This window comes from Mesocricetus auratus, unplaced genomic scaffold, assembly GCF_017639785.1.
Source record: "Mesocricetus auratus isolate SY011 unplaced genomic scaffold, BCM_Maur_2.0 Super-Scaffold_100010, whole genome shotgun sequence".
NCBI lineage: Eukaryota > Metazoa > Chordata > Mammalia > Rodentia > Cricetidae > Mesocricetus > Mesocricetus auratus.
In genome coordinates, this window is record NW_024429194.1 from 80,350,509 (window position 1) to 80,369,936 (window position 19,428).

At 53.1% G+C, this 19,428-nt stretch overlaps 1 protein-coding gene across 3 annotated transcripts in view; it reads left to right on the forward strand.

Moving 5' to 3' along the window:
- Window positions 1–331: 331 nt before the first annotated feature.
- The window catches only part of Phf21b (PHD finger protein 21B), a 67,039-nt gene continuing 47,942 nt past the window's right edge, over window positions 332–19,428 (forward strand). For 2 of the 3 annotated variants that reach the window (XM_005067054.4, XM_040754043.1), the window contains exons 1-2: window positions 551–1,224; window positions 1,410–1,475. In XM_005067054.4, the coding sequence (XP_005067111.2) occupies window positions 1,033–1,224; window positions 1,410–1,475 (258 nt within the window). In that variant the 5' untranslated portion in view covers window positions 551–1,032. Of the gene's footprint in view, window positions 525–550; window positions 1,225–1,409; window positions 1,476–19,428 lie in introns of those variants that run through there. The other variant, XM_005067053.4, reaches the window with a different exon arrangement.

The following is a 19,428-nucleotide window of genomic DNA, read 5'->3' on the forward strand; positions in this document are numbered from 1 at the left end:
CCGGCCGGGCGGCGGGTTCCCGGCACCGCCCCCTGCCGCCCCGGCCCGCTCCATCCGGGCACTGCCGAATTAGCATCGTGCCGAGGCACAACTTTACCGCGGCCCCAGCGAGATCCAGGCGCGCGCGCCGGAGGAAATATAGTCCCTGCCAGCGGTCAGCTGGAGCGGGAGGCGGCAAGGCGCGCGCTGGGGGGCTGCGCGGGGCTCCCGGCGCCGGGGGGCCATGCGCCGGGCGGCGCAGGCAGCCCGGGCACCCGGCACAACTTAGCGGCAGCCGGAAGAGTTGGGCGCCAGATCGCCTTTCTTTCCCCGCGTCAGTCCCCTTTCCTGTCGGCGCTGCAGGAGGGGATTAGTGTCCCTCAGTGCCGGGACGTCGAATCCGAGCTCTCTCGGTCTGGTCCCCGCCGAGCAGTACAACTTCCCGCGAGCTCGGGCCAAAGTGAGCGCAAAGTGCTGCCCAAGTTGAGGCGATGGAGCTGCAAAGCCGGTCCGAGGCGCTCGCGGTGGAACTCGCGCGCCACCAGGTAGGTGGTCCGGGGACCTGGGCCGGAGAGTAGTAGTGACCTGGGGAGTAGAGGCTGGAGGGACCAGAGTTCTGTATCTAACTCTTGGTCACAGCGGTCCGGGGAGCAGGCCCCATCCAGGAACTTGTCTCGGGGCCATGTCCCTTAGATCTCCCTTTCCCTCTCGATTCTGGTTGATCCTGCACTATTTGCAGGTCTAGGACGCGTGGGACCCCAGCCCGGCGTCTTCTCTGTCGCCGCCGAATTTGCACAACTCAGGCACCGGGAAAGGGAACCCTTCTAGAGCTGTCCTGGGAACCGGGTGCATGGACAGGCTTGCTCCCAGTCTCCTGCTCCGGGCCCAACTCAGCACCGACACACACTGTTAGCAAAAGTAGTTTTGGCGATTGTGACTCAGGCGAGCGGCGCCGTGGCGGCCGGTGCCCGAGCAGTATTGCGACGTGCGCGTGTATGTGTGTGTGTGAGTGTGTGTGTGTGTTGGGGAGATTAGGACGCGACTTGAATATTTATGAGCTTTGCTCGACACGGACTCGCCGTGTTTACTTGGCTCTTTGTTCGTCCCCCCTCCCCCGGCACACACTCTCACACTCACTCGCACCCGCACCCCGGCCTGCAAACTTGCACGGCTCGGGGCGCGCCGCCGGGTGGCCTCGGCCCCCGCCCCGCCCCGGGAGCTGCCCCAATGAGGCGGCAGCCACAGGTAAGCGGCTCCGCACGACATCGCACGGTTGTCCGTGTGTGGGACGGAGCCCCGGAAACTTGGGACGCTCTGCTGCTGGCCTGGCCCGCCTGGCATTGGGGTGGTGGGCGCGCAGGGATCGGGGCTCACCTGCCCCCCGCTCCTACGGGCGGCCAGGCTGAGCCCGCTCCTCTGTGTCTCCGTAGAACGGCGACCTCAAGAAGCAGCTCCACGAAAGACAGCCCCGGATCGCAGCGCTCAGCGACAAACAAGTAAGGAGGGGGCCTGACCTCCACCGAGGACGGGGACTCAGGGAGGGTCGCTAGGCACTTTGGCAGCACCCTAAAAAGTGCCGGTGCGGGCGCCGCACGCACCGACTCCCGTGGGGGTCTGGCTGCATTCCTCAAAGTTGCTGTCCTCCCTTTCTTGGTAGAAAGAGCTGGTTGGTGGTGGCTGAGGAGAGCGCGAGGCTCCGGCGGCCGCCCAAAGATCGGCGCTGTACCTCCGAGGCGCCGGCTGCCCGGCGTCCATCTTGAGCGGTGGACATGTTTTGGGAACACGGACATTCCCCGACCTCAGCATCCCCCGATCCCTGCTGCGGTGGGTGGGGGACGCAAGGGGGCGGCAATTTGGGCCTGCACCCCAAACTCCTTGGAAGCCATTTCCGCGTGGCACGGCCGACCTGGTTCAAGTGATCCTTCTCCTGGCCGGCCCCCTCCCTGCCATGCCATCCCGCCGGCCTCACTTTTTATTCTCAGAACCTGAGGCCAGCTCCCGGGGAACAAAAGAAAGGCCCCCCAGGTCCCCCCGCTTCTGCCCCAACTTGGGTGTCTATGCCTGAAAGGGGATATGGGGACCCGCCAGGAGCTCCAGCCATGGGGGTGTGCGCCCGCCGCCCCCTCGGCGAGGAAAAGTTGTCCATTGTGAGTTAGTTGCGCTGAGCTCAGCGCTCCAGGTTTCAGCACCACGAACAGATGCCGCCGCCGGAGCCCGGTCGGCCGCGCGCCCCCGCGCCCCTCCCCCTCCGCGCGCGCTCCCGTCCCCTGCGCGCCGCCGGCCGAGAACTTTGAGCGGTACAGCCAATGGTGCACCCGGGTCTCCGAGACGGCAGGCGGGGGCGCGCCCCTCCCTCCCCACCTCGCGCCGCTCGCGCCCTGGCATTGCTTTCGCTTCCTTCGGAATGCCGCTCCCGGCCCCGGACTAGGGCAGCCTGGGGACCCTCTCCCGGCCGGCTCCCCTCCCCCCGCTCGCGGGGTCCCCATCCCCAACGGCCGGGCTCTCTTAGTCCCCCGGGAAGACGCGTTGGCTCGAGGCCTGTGCTCCAGACAGAGTCTTTAAAGTTGCAAAGTGGTGGGAGGGGGCGCCCGGCTGGACCCATAAGCTAGGGAGTCAGGCTTTTGCCCCTTTCTGTCGGAGCCGGCCCCTGCACCCCTCGACTGCGCGCCCCCGTCCGCGAGTGGAAGCTTCCATTCCCGCCGGAGGGGGGCCTGCGCGCGGCCCCGGCGAAGTCGGGGAGTTCGCGGGGGGAGGGGACCCAGGCCCGGCATTTCCATTTTGATTGCTTCGATGCCATTTTTGGAGGGGGAGGGGTTGGAAGACCCTTCTTCCCAGAGCACAAAGATGTTTAATCACTGTGTAGAATCAAACCACATACTTAAAAAAAAAAATCTTAACAACAAACCCGGAACTGTGTGATAGCCTGGGTAAAACGTGAAGTTGTGGAGTCTTGGACTCCGAGTCGAAGATTTAAAAGGGAAAGCCAGTGCTAGGCGCCTCTCCGCAACAATGTCTCTTTATGTGGGCTCTCCGAGGCAGTAGTTTCACTATCTGGAGTAGGTCTTTCAGAGATTCCATGCGATCGTTTCCTCTGTGTTGTGGCAACTATTTCAGGGGCTGTTTAAATTTTTTATGATAGTAAATGAGTAGCTATTTATTATCCTGCATGCTGGAATTTAGATAAGGCTACAAAGGAAATCTTTGAAAATCCTGTTAGAAGGTAGAGGTTGCCGCTAGGAGAAGGAACCCTCCTACCCGACCCCCAGGACGTCTTTGCCTTTAAATTGGAATTCGGGAGTACTGCCTGCAAACGAACAGTGCCTCCATCTTTTTTGTGTGAGTGCTTTAAAAGCAAGGAAGCCAGAAAACTTTTGTTCTCTGGCCTTTCAAAAATGCTTCTCGTTTAGATGCCTAAAAATAACATCTGGTAGGCAGTCAGGGTTTGGCCGGTCATCGGAACTTGTGTTTGTGACCGCAAGTCCGCTTTTCTGTTTCTCTTTGTGGCCTTTATATAACAAGGGCTCATAAAAGAGGGAGAGGAGGGGGCCCGAGGCCGGGTTCAGCATGCTAATAGAGTTGCCTGTCTCTCCCACGCTGGCTGCTGCAGGCTCTCAGAGTTCCATCTATGCGATGAGCTGGTGGTTTTAACGTTCTCTGCTGGCCTCTTGGGGACTTCGGTGGTGATTGACAGTTTGGCTGGGGGCAGGTGGATTTATAAGGTCAGAGAGGACTCCAAAACCCAATCAGAGTTGTGAACGGGCTCGGCTTGGGCGCCACGAAACTTGCCCAGGAGAAGCTGCAGTGCAGAAGGGAGGGTGAAAATTTTTGTAAGTCAGTTGTAGTATAATGTGTATTTTAATTCAATGAAGAATTACAAGTACAATCTCTCTGTAGAGTTACTTGGGGGAAAGTTTTAGCCTTTCTACCTCCAAAGGTGATTTCCTGTGCTGCACCTTGGAACATGAAATAAAAAGATTACATTTCAATTAAAAGTTCACAAGCAGATGATGAACTACACTGTAAGAGGAAGGGATTGGCCTGTTACCTTCCTCCTTAGACACAGAGTAGCAGCGGTAATATCCCACAGTGCCCCACCTGCAATTCCCCATTAGTGCCCTTGACCCTGGGATGTTTTGTTTTGTTTTTCATTTACTTTGAGAAAAAGAGACACATTGAAAGGACTCCTAGAAGTGTCTTGGACAGAGGAAGGGAGAAAAACTCTGCATACAGTTTTCTTCCAGTCATTGGGGGTCTTGAGTTAAGTACAAGTACCTACTATGTACCTTGTGTTTTGCAAGGGGAGTACATATTCCCTCCCCCCCAGAAGAAGTGAAGGGTGATGGTGACCCCCAAAGAACAGGCAGTGCCGTCCGTATAGGTCTTGAACCTGAGGGAGGACAGACTTAACTCTTAGCTTCCCCGATGGTTTCACTCTGAGAATTTGCAGCACGTGTGGAGATGCAGTAGCATTTTAATCTTCATTGCCAAGCACAAGAAGCACTTTATCTAAATAACAGGCATGTCATAAATATTGGAGCCTCTTCTCCCTCCTTTGGAGTTCTCCGAACAACCTTTTATGAGGCTCATGGTGGCCTCACCTGACCCAGCTTCCTGCACTCCAGTGTGAGCAGAGTTAGGAGGGGCTTTGTCAGAATTGCAGTTGGAGCTGGCATGGCATGGCCAGAGAGATCCTGCAGGTGAACTTGGAGTCTGGGGCACCACCTGATCTATCGATTTTATAGACTCGGAACTCTGAGGGGCTGTCCTCAAGCATGGCAATAAAAATCTGTCTTCTTGAAAGGAATTGTGAATTAGGTGCTCATGGGCCCTGAATTATGTCTTCAGCGTGATTCACGCTCTAGGTCAGACACCAGAGAGCAAGATACCTGAATCTGCATGCTGAGAGCACCCACCCCAAGACTGTCTGCTGAAAGGCAGTTTTGTTTGCTGAGCTTTTCACTCTAGAAAGATAAACACCAGTCTTCTTCCCAAGCAAGAATGCCAGTCTGTTTTGAGATAGGATGATTACACATTAAAGAGAAGACACCATGGAGAAAGGCTCCATGCTTTATACTTCAGGAAAGTGCTTGGGACTGGCCAACAGGCCCTGCAAATGCTTGAACCCATGCTTCCGCCTGAGCCCTCCATTGGGGTGACTTTCTTCCACACTCCGCCCCCGCGGACCTACTCAGTGCTGTCCTCTCCTGGAAGATTTCAGAAGCCCTTTCTGCCTCTTGCTCTATGGTGACACAATTCCAGCATTCTAGTCACCCACAGGGAGTCTGATGCTTTTCCTGCATCGCGGGCCCCGTGCCATAGCTAGCACTCATTTGAGAGCACTTTCATCGCCACCTGGAAGCTAGGCACCAGCTTCTCCCTGGCCCTGTGCCACTCATTTCTCACCTGCTTTCCGTCTGAGAGTTGCCTGTTTTGGCCCTTCGAATGAATGCAGTAGTAACTACGCCTGCTTTGCATGCTCTCGCGCTTGGCTCCTTTCCCTCCACGTTGGAAACAGTGTTGCTTCCTCATTTCCCTGACATTTGAATAATTTGCTTAACTGTTCACCTATTGATGGGCGTGTGAGTGTCCTACCTTTTAGCAGGAATCTCTCCAGCCCCTCCTACTGTGTTCTTCATCATAGTGACTTACATTAAACTCGGGCTGTGTTCTGGGCCTGACAACCTTCAGTGGGCTGCTTTGGCTCCTGAACGGACCCCAGGGTGCCCCCTGCTGTTCATTCTTTGCTGGGGTTGCTCTCCTCCTCCCGCTCTCGAACACAGGGCATTTCTATTGCTCCTTAGCAACTTCTCTCTACCCCAAGTGGGAGGATTGGATGTCCACTGTCTTCATCTCGCATGGTTTTCTTTGTTAAACCCCGAGGGGAGGGGAGTTACAGGTGGTTGTGAGGTGCCTGACAGGGCTGCTGAAATCTGAGCCCCTGTCTTCTGGAAGAGCAGCAAGTGTGCTTAACTGCTGAGCCAGATCCTGAGCCCCCAACCCCACCGTGTGTGTGTGTGTGTGTGTGTGTGTGTGTGTGTGTGTGTGTGTGTGTGTGGTGTGTGGTGTGTGAGAGACAGACAGATACAGAGAGAGAGAGGAGGGGGAGAGATGTGCAGGTGCCTGTTGAGGTCAGAAGAGGACTTTGGATCCCCTGACTCTGGAGTTACAGGGAACCCAGGTCCTCAGGAAGAGAAGCAAGCACTCCTCATTGCTGAGCCAGCTCTCTAGCTCCTTGAATCTGTGTGATTAGGGAAATAATTGCCATTCTTATGCTCTGAAGTAGTATTTCAGGGACAAAGGAGAATTTCCATTTTTTGTATTTAGAGATCTATATCCCTGTTTGGCCTCAAATTCTTAGTGCCCCCCCCACCGTATGTATCCCTGAGTGCTGGGACCACAGGGCACAATGCCATACTCACTAAGAACTCTAAAAGAAGTTTTTGCTATGAAAGCAGCTTGTGCTTGTTGGGAAAGTAGAAGAAGAGATCTGAATATTTTAAAATCATCTTCTAAGTCTTAGTTGCCCATCCTGCATTAGGTTCCCTATCAGTGTGAGCCCTGGGGCATGCTCAGCTGCTGTGTTCTGTGTGGGATATGTGCACAGGCACACATCCGTGTGCATGCATGTATGACCACACACACACACACAGTGTAGATACATGCCTTTCTCTGACACCGTGAGCGCGCTAGTCTCCATGTTCCTGACATTGGTTCTCACTGTTGCAGAGCCTCATGGGCCTCTCTGGAAACACTCCCATTAATCAATTCCACAGGTGTGTGAAGGGCTCCTGCCCAGTGCTGGGGTTGTGGGTCTCCACTGATGAACACTCTCATACAGCTAGGAAGGTAGGTGTGTCTACCTGATTCTTGAGGTCCAGTGAGGTTTTGATTCAGACACTTAGTTCTCAGCAGCTGAGGAAGCAGTGAGCAACCTTGGGTTGAGGAACGGCTCCAAGGAGGTGAATTTGCACCGACAGGGAATCTGGAGACACTGCAAACACACACACATGGCCTTGTGACACTGCCTGCGCCTAAAGAGGCTGTCGCATGAGCTCTCCACGAATCACTCAGGGTATTCTTAGGTCTTGGGTCAGGTGGGGCTAGCCAACCATCTCTGCTGAACAGATAAGAGAAGGGAAACTTCCTAAGGTTGGGTACCAAGCTGCCACGGAGAATGAAATTGCCCCTGTTCAACATCCTTGGGCAAGACATGATGTCCAGAGCTATGCCTCGCTCCCAGGACCTGCACTATGGCTAAGTCATTCTGCCTCTTTGCATTTGTTTCCCTTCTTTTATGAGGGCACGGGGAGACCCTTCCCTCTCCGGGCCATCTGGAGTAAGTGAGACAGTGGTTGGGAAAGTTTCACAGAAGCCCCAAAGTCAAGGAAACTTCAAGTGAGTGACATTATCAGTCTGAGTCTTGTTTGGACCGTAGTTTCAGCCTCCTGAATGAAACCAAAATCACCAGCAGGTCTTCTACAGACTGCTCAGAAAGTGTGCTGTAACCTTTTCTGGGGGAGGTGTCATACACCCACCCACCACCCTGAGGACAGTTGGCAATGGTGACTGCTGATGGTGGCATCCTTCACAATTCGTCCGGAGAGTTTGCCTTGATATTCTTGCCTCTCAAAGCACCTGCCGTCGGAACTGTTCGGTTGATTTCAATTAGGCCTGGATTTTTTTCAGTGAGATGACGCTGATAATAACTTTGGTAATCCCTCGATGCCTCATTAGAGCTCCTGGCCACAAGGTTCACCCCATGATGGAGCAGGATCTCTGTCTGATGCCTTTGTCTCTTCGGGAAACAGAACCGTGGGTGGCTCAGTCTTTCTTTCACCATACGTGGAGCTAGAGCTCTGCTTGGAAGTGTGTCACTGCTTCCGAGGTCCCTTCCTTGGCAGTTGGGGCTCTTGATGTGGTCGTCTGTGGGAGGACTCCAGAGGCCTCCTAGGGTGTGTGCTGGCCTGTCTGGCTCTCCCCTGCAGAAAGACCTCTCAGAAGGCTCTCATTGGTCTTCAGTGAGGCCAGTAACAAAGGTCAGTGTCACAGGTTTTCAAACTAAGCAGGACCCGAACTCGAAGTCAGCTCTGGAATCCTTGGAATCCTCTTCTGCCCTGGTTAGTGTTGCCCACTTTGGAGACTTATGTTCCTCCACAAGCAAGTGAAAAACCAGCAGCTCTCTGCCAGTCAGACCATACAGTACAGGAAGTGATTTTAAAATTAGCTTCTTTATTTATTTATTTATTTATTTATTTTTTTGGTTTTACGAGACAGGGTTTCTCTGTATTGTTTTGGAGGCTGTTGGTCCAGCCCGGCCTTGAACTCACAGACATCTGCCTGCCTTTGCCTCCCGAGTGCTGGGATTAAAGGCGTGCGCCACCACCGCCCGGCCCCAGGAAGTGATTTTAAATTACTTGTATTTGAGCCAGGTGGTGGTAGCCGTTAATCCCAGCACTAGGGAGGCAGAGGCAGGCGGATCTCTGTGAGTTTGAGACCAGCCTGGTCTACAGAGCTACACAGGAAAGTTCTGTCTCGAAAAACCAAAATAAAACAAAAAACAAAAACAAAAACAAAAAACCAAAAAAACCCAACCAACTCATTTATTTTATGTACATTGGTGTTTTGCCCACATGTATATTTGTCTGAGAGTGTCAGATCCCCTGAAACACGAGTTACAGACAATTGAGCTACTGGGTCCTGGGAATTGAACCTGGGTCCTCTAGTAGAGCAGTAAGTGCTCTTAACTGCTGAGTCATCTCTCCAGCTCTCAGGGAGTGATTTTAAAGAGGTACCAGTGAGTAAATGAGATGATGCAGCAAACTCTGGGCTTTGGTATCTTTTTTTAACAGCATCATCAGAATCCACACCTTGCCTGTTGGACACCAGTGCCTTGGAGCCCCTTCTGCCTCCCATCCCTCCTCACTCATCCCTTACCTGACCCTCTGAGGAAGGACTGCTGGTAATGTTAGTTTTATTCAGGAGTGGGCTGAAGCCCAGTGGGGCTGAGTGGCTTATGGAGGTCACACAGCTAGTAAGGAGAGACTCTCAGGGTGTTGGCTCCCGTCTGCCTGGTCTTAACCCTTGTGCTGACTGCATGGGTGATAGGTAGTGCTTCTCTCTCTCTCTCTCTCTCTCTCTCTCTCTCTCTCTCTCTCTCTCTCTCTCTCTCTCTCTCTCTCTCTCTCTCTCTGTGTATGTGTAATTCAGGTCAGAGCAAATGGAGATGGTGCATTGGGCACACCTCCCACCATTCTATACTGGTGGTCACAATAGAACTTTTACACAGACCTAGAAAGTCCTAGAACTTTCAAGGGGTCAGGGCAAATTCTTTCCCTGTTCTACCTAGTCCCAGGTCGGGTCAAGCGGCCCAGTCAGCTGCACTAGAGTAGACAGACCCTGAGCCTATTGATGAGCCCTTAGATCTACCTGTCTGTCTTTGTGTTTGTGCAGCCCTGGCTTGAGTCCCTTTCTGCAGGGATTGGGTTTTTCATTTTGATGACAGCTGACACACTGTTCTGCTTTAAGGTGGACTAGATCTTCTCATTTTGAAATAGCCTCTGTTCTCTAAAGGGACAGGTGTACTTCCTTAAGAGTGTTTTCATTGTGGGGTAGGGTCTCCAATGTGGGAGAGACTGCTAATGCAGCTAGCTTCCTTCTGGTTCCTTCTGGTGGCCAATAACAGGCGGCCCTGGCTCTCAGCTAGGCTGCACTTTCGAGGGGCAGGGCTGGCCCTTGTCCTGTTAAAGACAGGAAATGGTGCATCCACAGGGAAATTTGGGCGCGTGGTGTCTGAAGAAGCAGCTGGTGCGGTCAGTGCTACTTGTCAGGTACGGTTCCAAGGGTGTGTGAGCGCCAGTGTCCTGCGTGCTGTGCCGGATTCCCAGGCTGCAGCAGGGCAGTTGAGTGGAGGAGTTTTCTCACTATTGCTTTATTAATATAGTGCAAGAGACAGAAAGCCAACTAGCCAGAGAACGCAGACACAGACCTGGTTTTCTTGGGGAGCGGAACCTCAGGGTTTGCTTTTTTTTTCTTTTGAGACAGTCTTGCTATGTTGCCCTGGCTGACCTGGAACTCACTGTGTGGATCAGCTTGGCCTTGAACTTGGAGATTTGCCTGCCTCTCTCTCTCTCTCCTGAGCACTAGAATTAGAGGCAAGCACCAGTATACACCAGCTGGCTAGCAACTTAGAGACGTTCTAAGTCTCTGTTCTGTGTGTTCACAGCTGGAGTTGGGTGCTAGACTTAAGATTTGAGAGATAAGGATGTCTCCCAGCATCTCCTGGAATTGGAATTGGCCAGTACATTATGGCTGAACATATCTGGTATAAGTACCAAAGGGAGATGTTGGAGGACAAAGGAGAAACTGAGGCCATGGTTGAGAGTGGACCTGGGGACTGGAATTAGGGACTGAAACTAGCTGGAGTGTTCACTATTCACCCACCATGTTGTGACCGAAAGGAAGAGAGTTCTATATTTCTTTTAGAAGCTGCCTATCCCGGGGCTACCACTTCCAGATATTGGGTCCTGCATGAGATGTCCTTGTGTGCTGATGACAGGACCACTAAGAAAAGGTCCCCAGGTGATGCTCTCGTGGCTCTAAAGTGATTCTTAGATGCCCGGTGGCAGCAGCCTTCCATACTACACAAATAAGAGGTGAGCAGCATGGGCAGGGCCCCTGTGTTCCATTCTAGACTTGCTTGTGGCTCGTGTTTGCGTAGAATAATTGTAGAACTGGAGGTGAAGGTTGGTTGCCTTAGCCCCCGTGTCCCTGTTTGTCACCTGGTCCATGCATACTCCTTGCTGCATTTGGAGTCTGCGCTTGGGGGATAGAGGACTACAGTGGACAAGTGGGGGGGGGTAAGCCTTCTGAATAGAGGTTCTAGAAGCAGGTAACGAGTGAGATCTATTGCACTGGGGGACATAATGTCTGCTCTTTCTGATCCCTTAACAGGAGTCTTAGGAGATGGGGGAGGGGCGCGGGATGGGATGGGACCGGGATGGAGACTGAGGTGGCTTTGCCTAGAGGTCCAGCAAACTGTCACTGAGATAAGCTGTAGAAGGCCTTCTGCCCCCGGGAAATGGAAAGGGCAGGGATGGAATAGGAGAATAGGAAGGGAGGAAGAGAGGGGCAATCTCGTGTCATTCAGCCAGCCAGACAATCTGCACATGTAAACAAACTTCAGAATGTCATTAAAATATGTGTCAGAGGCCCTGGTCTAGAACCAGGAGATATAGTTCATCCAGTGACAGGCAACATCCTTGGAATCAGTAGAGTATTGCACACCCGGGTTTAATGATGCCACTTGGGCGGTGGCACGTGCATCAGGGCAGGCTGCTAGGTGAGAGCTCCCTCTGCTCATACTGCAGACCCCTCCCCGTGAAGGAGTCTATTCTGGCTTGGAAGGACAAGCAGTACGCTGGTCACTGGTGTGGCTGTGGTGTGAGGCTGTTGTAGATGCAGGCAGGATGGCAGACGTGGGACCTCTGAAAGGTGTGTGTGGGGCCATCCAAGGCTGAGATTCATGTGACCCAGCATGCTGAGCACTGGGGACTGGAAGGACACTGGGGTAACAGAGCTCTCCGTGTCTTAAGCCCTTTTTGCGTGTTGTCTGGGGTGCCCCCAGCCTTTGAGTGTGGGTGGTGTCTAGGAGCACACCCTCGTGGGGGAAGGCTGCAGTAGCCGTGGCTCCTGAACGCACTGTGACGATTAGCTTGTGTGGGACAGTGCTGGGTCAGCATGGTGACAGAAGGACAGGTGGTACTGCCAGCCTCGAGCAGTTGATAGTTAAACACAGTCAGTGAAATGTGTCGATTAGGGGGCGGCAGGTACTCTGGCCAAGTCAGGAATGTGGGGTACATGATGTGGGTGAGCACTTTAAGTAGTGTGGCCAGAGGCTCTCACCAAGAAGGTGACATTGGAGCCAAGGCCTCCTGCAGGAGAGCGGGTGGGCAACTCTCACACTCTCTGGGCAGAGGACTCACTTGCCTGCACTAAATGGGGTTGGTGTTTCCACGAGGGGCCAGTGTGGCTGGAAGACAAGTGAGTGTGGAAGGGAGAGCCGAGGTAGGGTTGGGTGTCTCTCTGCTGTCCTAGTGCCCCTCCCCCTCTTAAACCAACTCCTGGCCCCCATGCTGGGCTCAGTTCAGTTCTGCTGGGGTCAGGGTTGACACCATCTGAGAATCACACAAAGGCCGGAAGAGCTTGTGGAGGGACCTGTGCTACCAAACCACCATTCCATTCTAAGGGAGGAGAGGCCAGCTGCTTCTCCCTAGCACGGAGATTCTGGGTTCAGAAATGCTAATGCCTTTGGGATTCTCTAATGGCACAGTGGCAACCCAGATTCCCAGACTTCAGAGGGTTAGACCTCAGCGTGAGAGGAAGCGGGCTTCCAAACAAACACCCGGGACCAGAAGGGACACACCTGAGTGCTGACTGTCATGTTCCCTCCTCATACAGAGCCTCTCAGACAAGGTCTGGCTTCTTCGTCTGCATGGGTCAACCCTTTGATTGCTCCGATGCACTGGGCCACAGCCCAGAAGTGGCTTCCCTTCCTCACCTCTTGTCTCCTGGCAGCATCTCATGGTAGCTACTGAGAGAACGTGAGGGCTGACCCCCTGAGACTCTGCAGGCTTGGAGGCTGTGATGTGTCTGGGCTTCCCAGGCGTAACTATTCTGCTATCCCGGTATGACAGTCCATGCGTCCAACACAACTGAATGCAGCATCACCAGAGAGATTGCATAACCAGAGAGCCGTGGAGGTTCCTCAAGGGTGTTTGCCATTTAGATCAATGAGTGGGGCTCTTTTAAGTGAAATAGACTTACAGCTCTATCCCAACACCAAGGCCCAGGCCAGCATCTCTAAGTTATTTTATTAATGCATTCTGCTGAGTGGACGTGAATGGGCAGTGTGGCCTCTCGTACTGTGGATCTAATTATAAACACAAGGGACGGCACCAAATAAGCCGCCTTGGAAGGAGGAAGAGGCTGGCAGCCAGGGGTAAAGCAGCCTTTAATGAACTTCCTTGGTACTTGTATCTTAGCAACACATTTTATTGCATCCCAGTGCGGCTGGACTTGCGTAGTGATTTACCCTCCCCCTTGTGCCCCAGTCCTGGTGACTCAAGAAGAATGTCTGTGTGCCCCTTCCATGCTTTCCCAAGACTATGTCTCTTTTAGGGTTTGTTTACTCCATAAAAAAGATAGACGTGCCGGGACTCTCCACGCAGCAGGGTGGTGGCCTGTGCCTGCAAGGTGCACAGGCTCAGCCCAGCTGGGGTCCCACGAGTAGCTTTCGCTGCCTTCTAGGTTTTCTTACGCTCACCTAGTGATCCCTGGGCTGGAGTGTTTTTATCTGCGCTTCACTCTTGCGGATCACACTCATTTGGAGATGGCCACGGAAGTGGGGATGTGTGCGGCTCCTGTTTCAGTGGTGGCAGCAGCCTGTGAGTGGGGAGTAATGGCAGAGAGGTCCCTGCTGCGTGGAACCTGCAGAGGGGCCTCCGGGATAGGAAGAAGGGCTGGTTAGGGTGCCGGACTGTGGCTGCCCGGATCTCAGAGACCTCATCCGTCCCTCAGCTGTGTGTTTCCTGGGGCCACCATATCACATTAGTACAGTTTGAGACTTAAAGCAATAGTGAGCTAGCTGACGGCTCAGGACACCAGGAGTCTGAAATAAGTGTGTCTACAGAACCGCGTTTTCTCAAGGACTCCAGGAAAGGGTCCTCCCAACCTGTCCCAGCTTTGGTTACGGCTACACCTTGTCTTGTGGATGTTTCACTCCAGGATCTGTCCGCATCTTCACAGGCTGTGCTCCCTCTTCGGTGGTCTCTGACATTTCTCTCCTTCTATTGGTTTGGGCTTTTGTTTTTGAGACAGGGTCTCATGTAGCCCAGGCTACCCCCAAACTCTGATGGGGATTGAGTGATCCCAGGGCTTTCTGCATGATAGACAAGCTAGTATGTACAAATGGAGCTGCGACTCCAGCCTGTTGCTCCTACGCCTGTCCACACAGTTAGATTTGTTCCATTGTGCCATTGCCTTCCTCTTCTTTGGGGGACACCGGTCTTGGGGGGCGCTGGCACCTGGGGAACCAGTATGTGAGGCGGGTTGCTGTCTGTGTGAGGGTCATTGGGTCATTGAGGAACAGCCGGCCTGTTGTTGGTCCTCCTGCTTGACCAAGAGGCTGAGAGTTTCCTTAGTTTCTGCATCTGTAGTATCGGGGTGAGCGAGCCCTACCGCCTCCTTAGCAGATGACCGTGGAGTGGCACAGAGTTGCACAGGGGCAGAGAACTGGCGATGGGGCAGAGGGGTCTGGCACGGAGTCTGAGCAGGGCTGAGAGGCCCCACAGAGCCATCTTGGTCCTCTACGTCTCTGCCGCGTTTAACAACAGAGGTCCCAGCTGACAGGAACAGGAAAGGGCCTAGAGCACTGAGTTGGGTATGGACAGAGCAGGCCAGGCCCACTTACTCCATGGTCATGCCGAGGGTTCATTTCATGCTGTGCAGACATGCCTGCCTGTAGGCCTGTCCCTGCAAGTGTCCAGGGATGAGCAGTATCGACAGTGGTGAGACAGGACTGAGGACAGCTGGAGGGCTGTGAGGAACTGTGTGCTTCCTGCTCCTGGGCGTTGAGCTGGAAGCTCGAGTGTCTGGTGATTTGAATAGTAGTGGCCCCCATAGATGCATGCTTGGCCCATGGGAGTGGCACTGTTAGGAGGTGTGGCCTTGTTGGAGGAAGTGTGTCACTGTGGGGACAGGCTTTGAGGTCTCATATATGTTGGATAATTCACTTCCTGCTGCCTGCAGATCCAGATGTAGATAGAACCCTCAGTTCCTTCTCCAGTACCATGTCTGCCTGAGTGCCTGCCTCGCTTGCAGTCATGATGATAATGGACCAAAACTCAGAAACTAAGCCAGCCCCAGTTAAATGTTTTCCTTTATAAGAGTTGCTGTGGAAACTGGAGAGATGTTCCAGGGTTAAGAGCACTGCCCCTTCTTCCAGAGGTCCTGAATTCAATTCCCAGCAACCACATGGTGCCTCACAACCGTCTGTAATGTAGTCTGGTGCCCTCTTCTGGCCTGCAGGGATACATGCAGGCTGAACACTATGCATATACATAACAAATAAATAAATCTTAAAAAAAAAAGAGAGTTGCTGTGTCTCTTCACAGCAAAAGAAACCCTAACTAAGACAGGTAGCTTAACACCATTCCAAGCGGTTTACTGATGTCATCCCTGGGCTCAGACAGGGTTGAGGGTGTTCATTTTTACTCCAGTTCTGTCTCCTGAAAGCTCAGAAACACTAAGGTCAAGCCCATACCACATTAGTTTCTGTTCCTTTTGCCACTTAACCTCTGCTAGTCACTGTGTATGGCAGAGGTGTCCTATAGGGCGGTATGTGGACGTTGCCAGGCGGGGATACTGAGTCAGGGTTTTCTTTTTTTCATGAGACCGCATGGCCTTTGCACATTTCTCCTCCACATCCAAGCAGCTCTTAGGTGCTATGCTAAAGAGACCGTGGAGTTGTGTTCGTTACCTCTGCTGTGCTAACAGATGGCCAGGGACAGTGATTGGGGCTGAGCTGGGGATGGGTCTTTGTGGCGCCCTCTTGGATTTTCAGACTCTACATCCAAGACACTGCCCAAACCATGCCTGGGAGAGAAGCACTCATGGTGTCTCTCTCCAGTTCCTCCATGGGTGTCCCCTCCCAGATCCAGCCTCGGGCTGAGCTTCCCTCCTGCTCTCCATCCCAGAATGCTTTGTTCTGTGCCCTAGCTCATTCCCTAGGCCTGTCCTGTGTGTGACACTGACAGCTTTCCTAATGATTGCTTGATCTGGGGCCACACAAGGCAAAGTTCCTCCGCTGACATGTTCTTTGTCCCGTGATCTGCTGGTAGGAGGTGTCCTGGCTTCAGGAACCATTTCTTCCTCTGGGACTGTAGTTTGAGTACCTTGGGTTGGACTCACCATGGACACAGTCTTTGGACAATCAGTTAGTCATTCACCAGTATGCTTGGAGTGACCACTGGGTACAGAGGACATACCATTGCCCGGCAGTAGGGTCTCATGTCTCAGGCACTGTGCAACCCTGTGAGACACTCGTGACAAGGCCAGAGACTGAAGAGGAGACCATGGCTTGGTTTTAAACCCCACCCTTCACCCCTTTCTCCCTGTGATCATCATCAGGCATCACCAGCAGAAGTTTTCTGCACCCCACTTGGGGCTTGTATGTCTCCTATGTGGCTATCACCCACGGTCTGAATTCGCCATCTGGAGAGCAGATGTCAGAACTGAGTGAGAGTCGCAGTGTGGCAGGATCAGGCAGCCACACTGGCTCAGGTCTCTTGTGTGCTGGGCGCCAGCTTTGGGTCACCAGTGCTTGGCTCCTTCTGGACAGGTCTGTGATACCGTTCTCTCCATTTTACATGTGAAGGTTCCAAGTAGAGGGAGCCTGCCCAAAGTTCACCCCATGGCGGGCGGGGGGTGGATGGGGGGGATCCAGCAGATTCCAGAAGTTTTTGGCTGACTCTTGCAAAAATTATTACCTACTTTGCAGAGAAAGAAATTAAGACTTGAAGCTGTTCATTGTGATGCAATGTAGGTGATCGAAAACCACCTTACTGTTGTTAGATGTGGTCCAGCATCCCAAGCCCACTCACGCTGCTGTGTGGCTTACCTCCAGAGCTGCATAATCTAGAGCTGAAATTCTGTCCCCACTAAACAGCTTTCCACCTCCTCCTCCCGGCGCCCTGCAGCTCCCATTCTACCTGCTACATCTTAGTTTGGCGTGCGCCACTACCACCTGGCGATTTCCTTCTTTTTAAAGGCCGAGTAATAGTTTCCTGGGCACAGACCCCCTTTGTGTCAGCATCTGTGGCATTGGGTTCCCACCACCTTTGACTCTTATGACAGCTGCTGCCAAGAATGTGGTATGCAAGCACCCCTTTTCTGTCATTGGGGGTGCAAAGATACACTTTGTTCCGGCAGTGGGGTGTCAGGATACATATTTTGTTTCTCCTCCCAGACACACTCAGCAGGGCAGAGGTCCTGAGAGGAGCTGAATGCTAACTTGGTTATTTTCTGGAGACGGAGGCCAGACAGGCCCATCTGACTCAGTATTGTGAGCAAAGGAATCATGACTCTGATATCATTGTCTAACAGGGCGTGGGTGCCTCCTGATTGGTTCCCTCAGCCCTTAGCAAATCTTTGCCTTGGGGACTTGTGGACATACTTCCTCTGTGTACACTAAGGTCTGATAACAGTCCCATGACTTCCCACTGGACAGCCACACTGACATTAAGGATGTGGGCGTTCAAGGTTAGACAGCAGTGGTATTTGTTTAGACTTTCTGTTTACGAGATCTGTTCCCTCCTCTCCCACTTGTGTCATCGTCACAGGTGTGGGTGGATTGGTTCCCGTGAGCCCTCTCATTCATGAAAACGGTGAACATTTGTGTAGCAGTGTCTTGAGGTGGTGGGCACGATTCCGTGTGTAACCCGTTAGAACATTTCATTTTGTGAGTAAAATACCAAGGTTGAGGGCCGGTGAGTCTCCCCATCCCCACCCCTTCCCTCTCTCTACCGGAGTCAGTCCGTAGCTCATAAAAGGGGGAAGGATAGCATCTGCCAACCTCAGGAAAAGTTGGGGCCTCTCAGGTCAGACTCATCCTGGCCTGGAGCGGCCTTGCTTTGGAGGTATGCGTTCCCTGTCACATGAGGAGCCAGGCGGTGGGAATGGCCAAGTAGGAGCTCCTGGAGAACTCGGCCAGTGTTTGTGGAACTTACTTAGAAGACACGCCTCCGGCCGACATCCCTGCACACCACTGGGAACCTTACTCAGTCTCTGGATCTGCTGTGGATGCATCTGAAAGTGATCTTTTTCTTCTGTGATTGGGGAAAGACTAGGATGATGGCAGAGGTGGTAGGCGTGTGTGCTCAGGGATCAGAGGACCCGGGGATCCCTCGCTTAGACTCAGAGGCTTGACAGTTACGACGCTAGCTAGCCCTTAAGATTCCATCCCTGATCCTTGTTGGTTTTGTGACCTTGAGCTTGCTTCTGAACCTGGTGAGGCCCCTATGTGATCTGAGATGGATCATCAAGTGCCTTGTAGGACGAGGTAGGAGGACACAGGATGGTGTTAGAGCCTGGCTCATGTGGCTTCTGGAGTGACGTGCTCTCTGATCACATCTGGCTGTTACCTTCTGCTGCTGGCTGCACAGGCATCTGCCACCTTGGGTTCCCGCTGGCCCCTCTTCTCCCGTCAGCCCTACGCTTTCATCTTGCCAGCCTTACCCCCTAAGTAGCTCTTTTTCCTGCTTCTGCAGCTGCCCTTCTTCACCCCTCGGCAGCTCTCAGGTGGAAGAGCTCAGCAGCTTGGGTGGCTTCTCTTTCCAGGGTCTGTCCTCTGCATTGTCACCAGTATCGCTTATTCTAAAGTTTGACCTTTACATGCCAAACGCTCTCACCAGCTCTGTCGCCGATGGCTGCCTGACCCCTCACCTGGGTGCACTGCTGGAGGCTAAGTGGGCATCTGGAGCCCTGACCCCTCACCTGGGTGCACTGCTGGAGGCTAAGTGGGCATCTGGAACCCTGCACACTTGCCCTCGGCCTTCATGGGGAGGCAGTTGGTTCCAGCTCAGCAGCCTCAGGAATAAAATCCAGGAGGCGGTTGCCGTGGACAGATGGAGACTTTCACAGTCTGGCCCCAGGTTCTTCAGCAGCGCCTCCTGACCATTTGTCAGATGCACCAGACACCTGAGGAGACATTGAACTATCATCCAAGATGCCAGTCCCACTGGGGTTGGCTTTTTTTTTCTTAAACAAGTTCTAGGTCACACATGAAGATCCAGACCCTAGATATTCTTATTCTCATGAAGAGAACTCTGGGTTCATCTGGACTGGATTGCATGGTAGTGGTGATCATCTTGCTGGTGATACTCGTCATGATGGTGGTGTTGGTGGTGGTGGTGACCGTGATGGTGGTGGTGACGGTGACCGTGATGGTGATGGTGACCATGATGGTGATACTGACAGTGATGGTGATGCCGATCATGATGGTGATGCTGGTTGTGGTGATGGTAACTGTGATGGTGGTAGAGACCATGATGGTGATATTAAGAATAGTGGTGACGGGCCTGGAGAGTTGGCTCAGCGGTTAAGAGCACTGGCTCCTGTGCCAGGGGATCCAGCTTTAATTTTCAGCACCCATATGGCAGCTCACGACTGTGACTCTAGTTCCAGGAGACCCAACACCCTCTTTTGGCCTTTATGGGAACTGCCCTCACATGCATATATCTCCAGTAACACAATTAAAAAAGAAAGTAAAAATACCCTATACATGCAAACAGGGCACCACCATGTTATCTGGGGGAGGCAGGTGGCTAGGGATGGAGCCCAGGGCCTTTAAAAAAAAGCATGCTGGTGACTGTGATGGTGCTTTTCTGTTGCTAA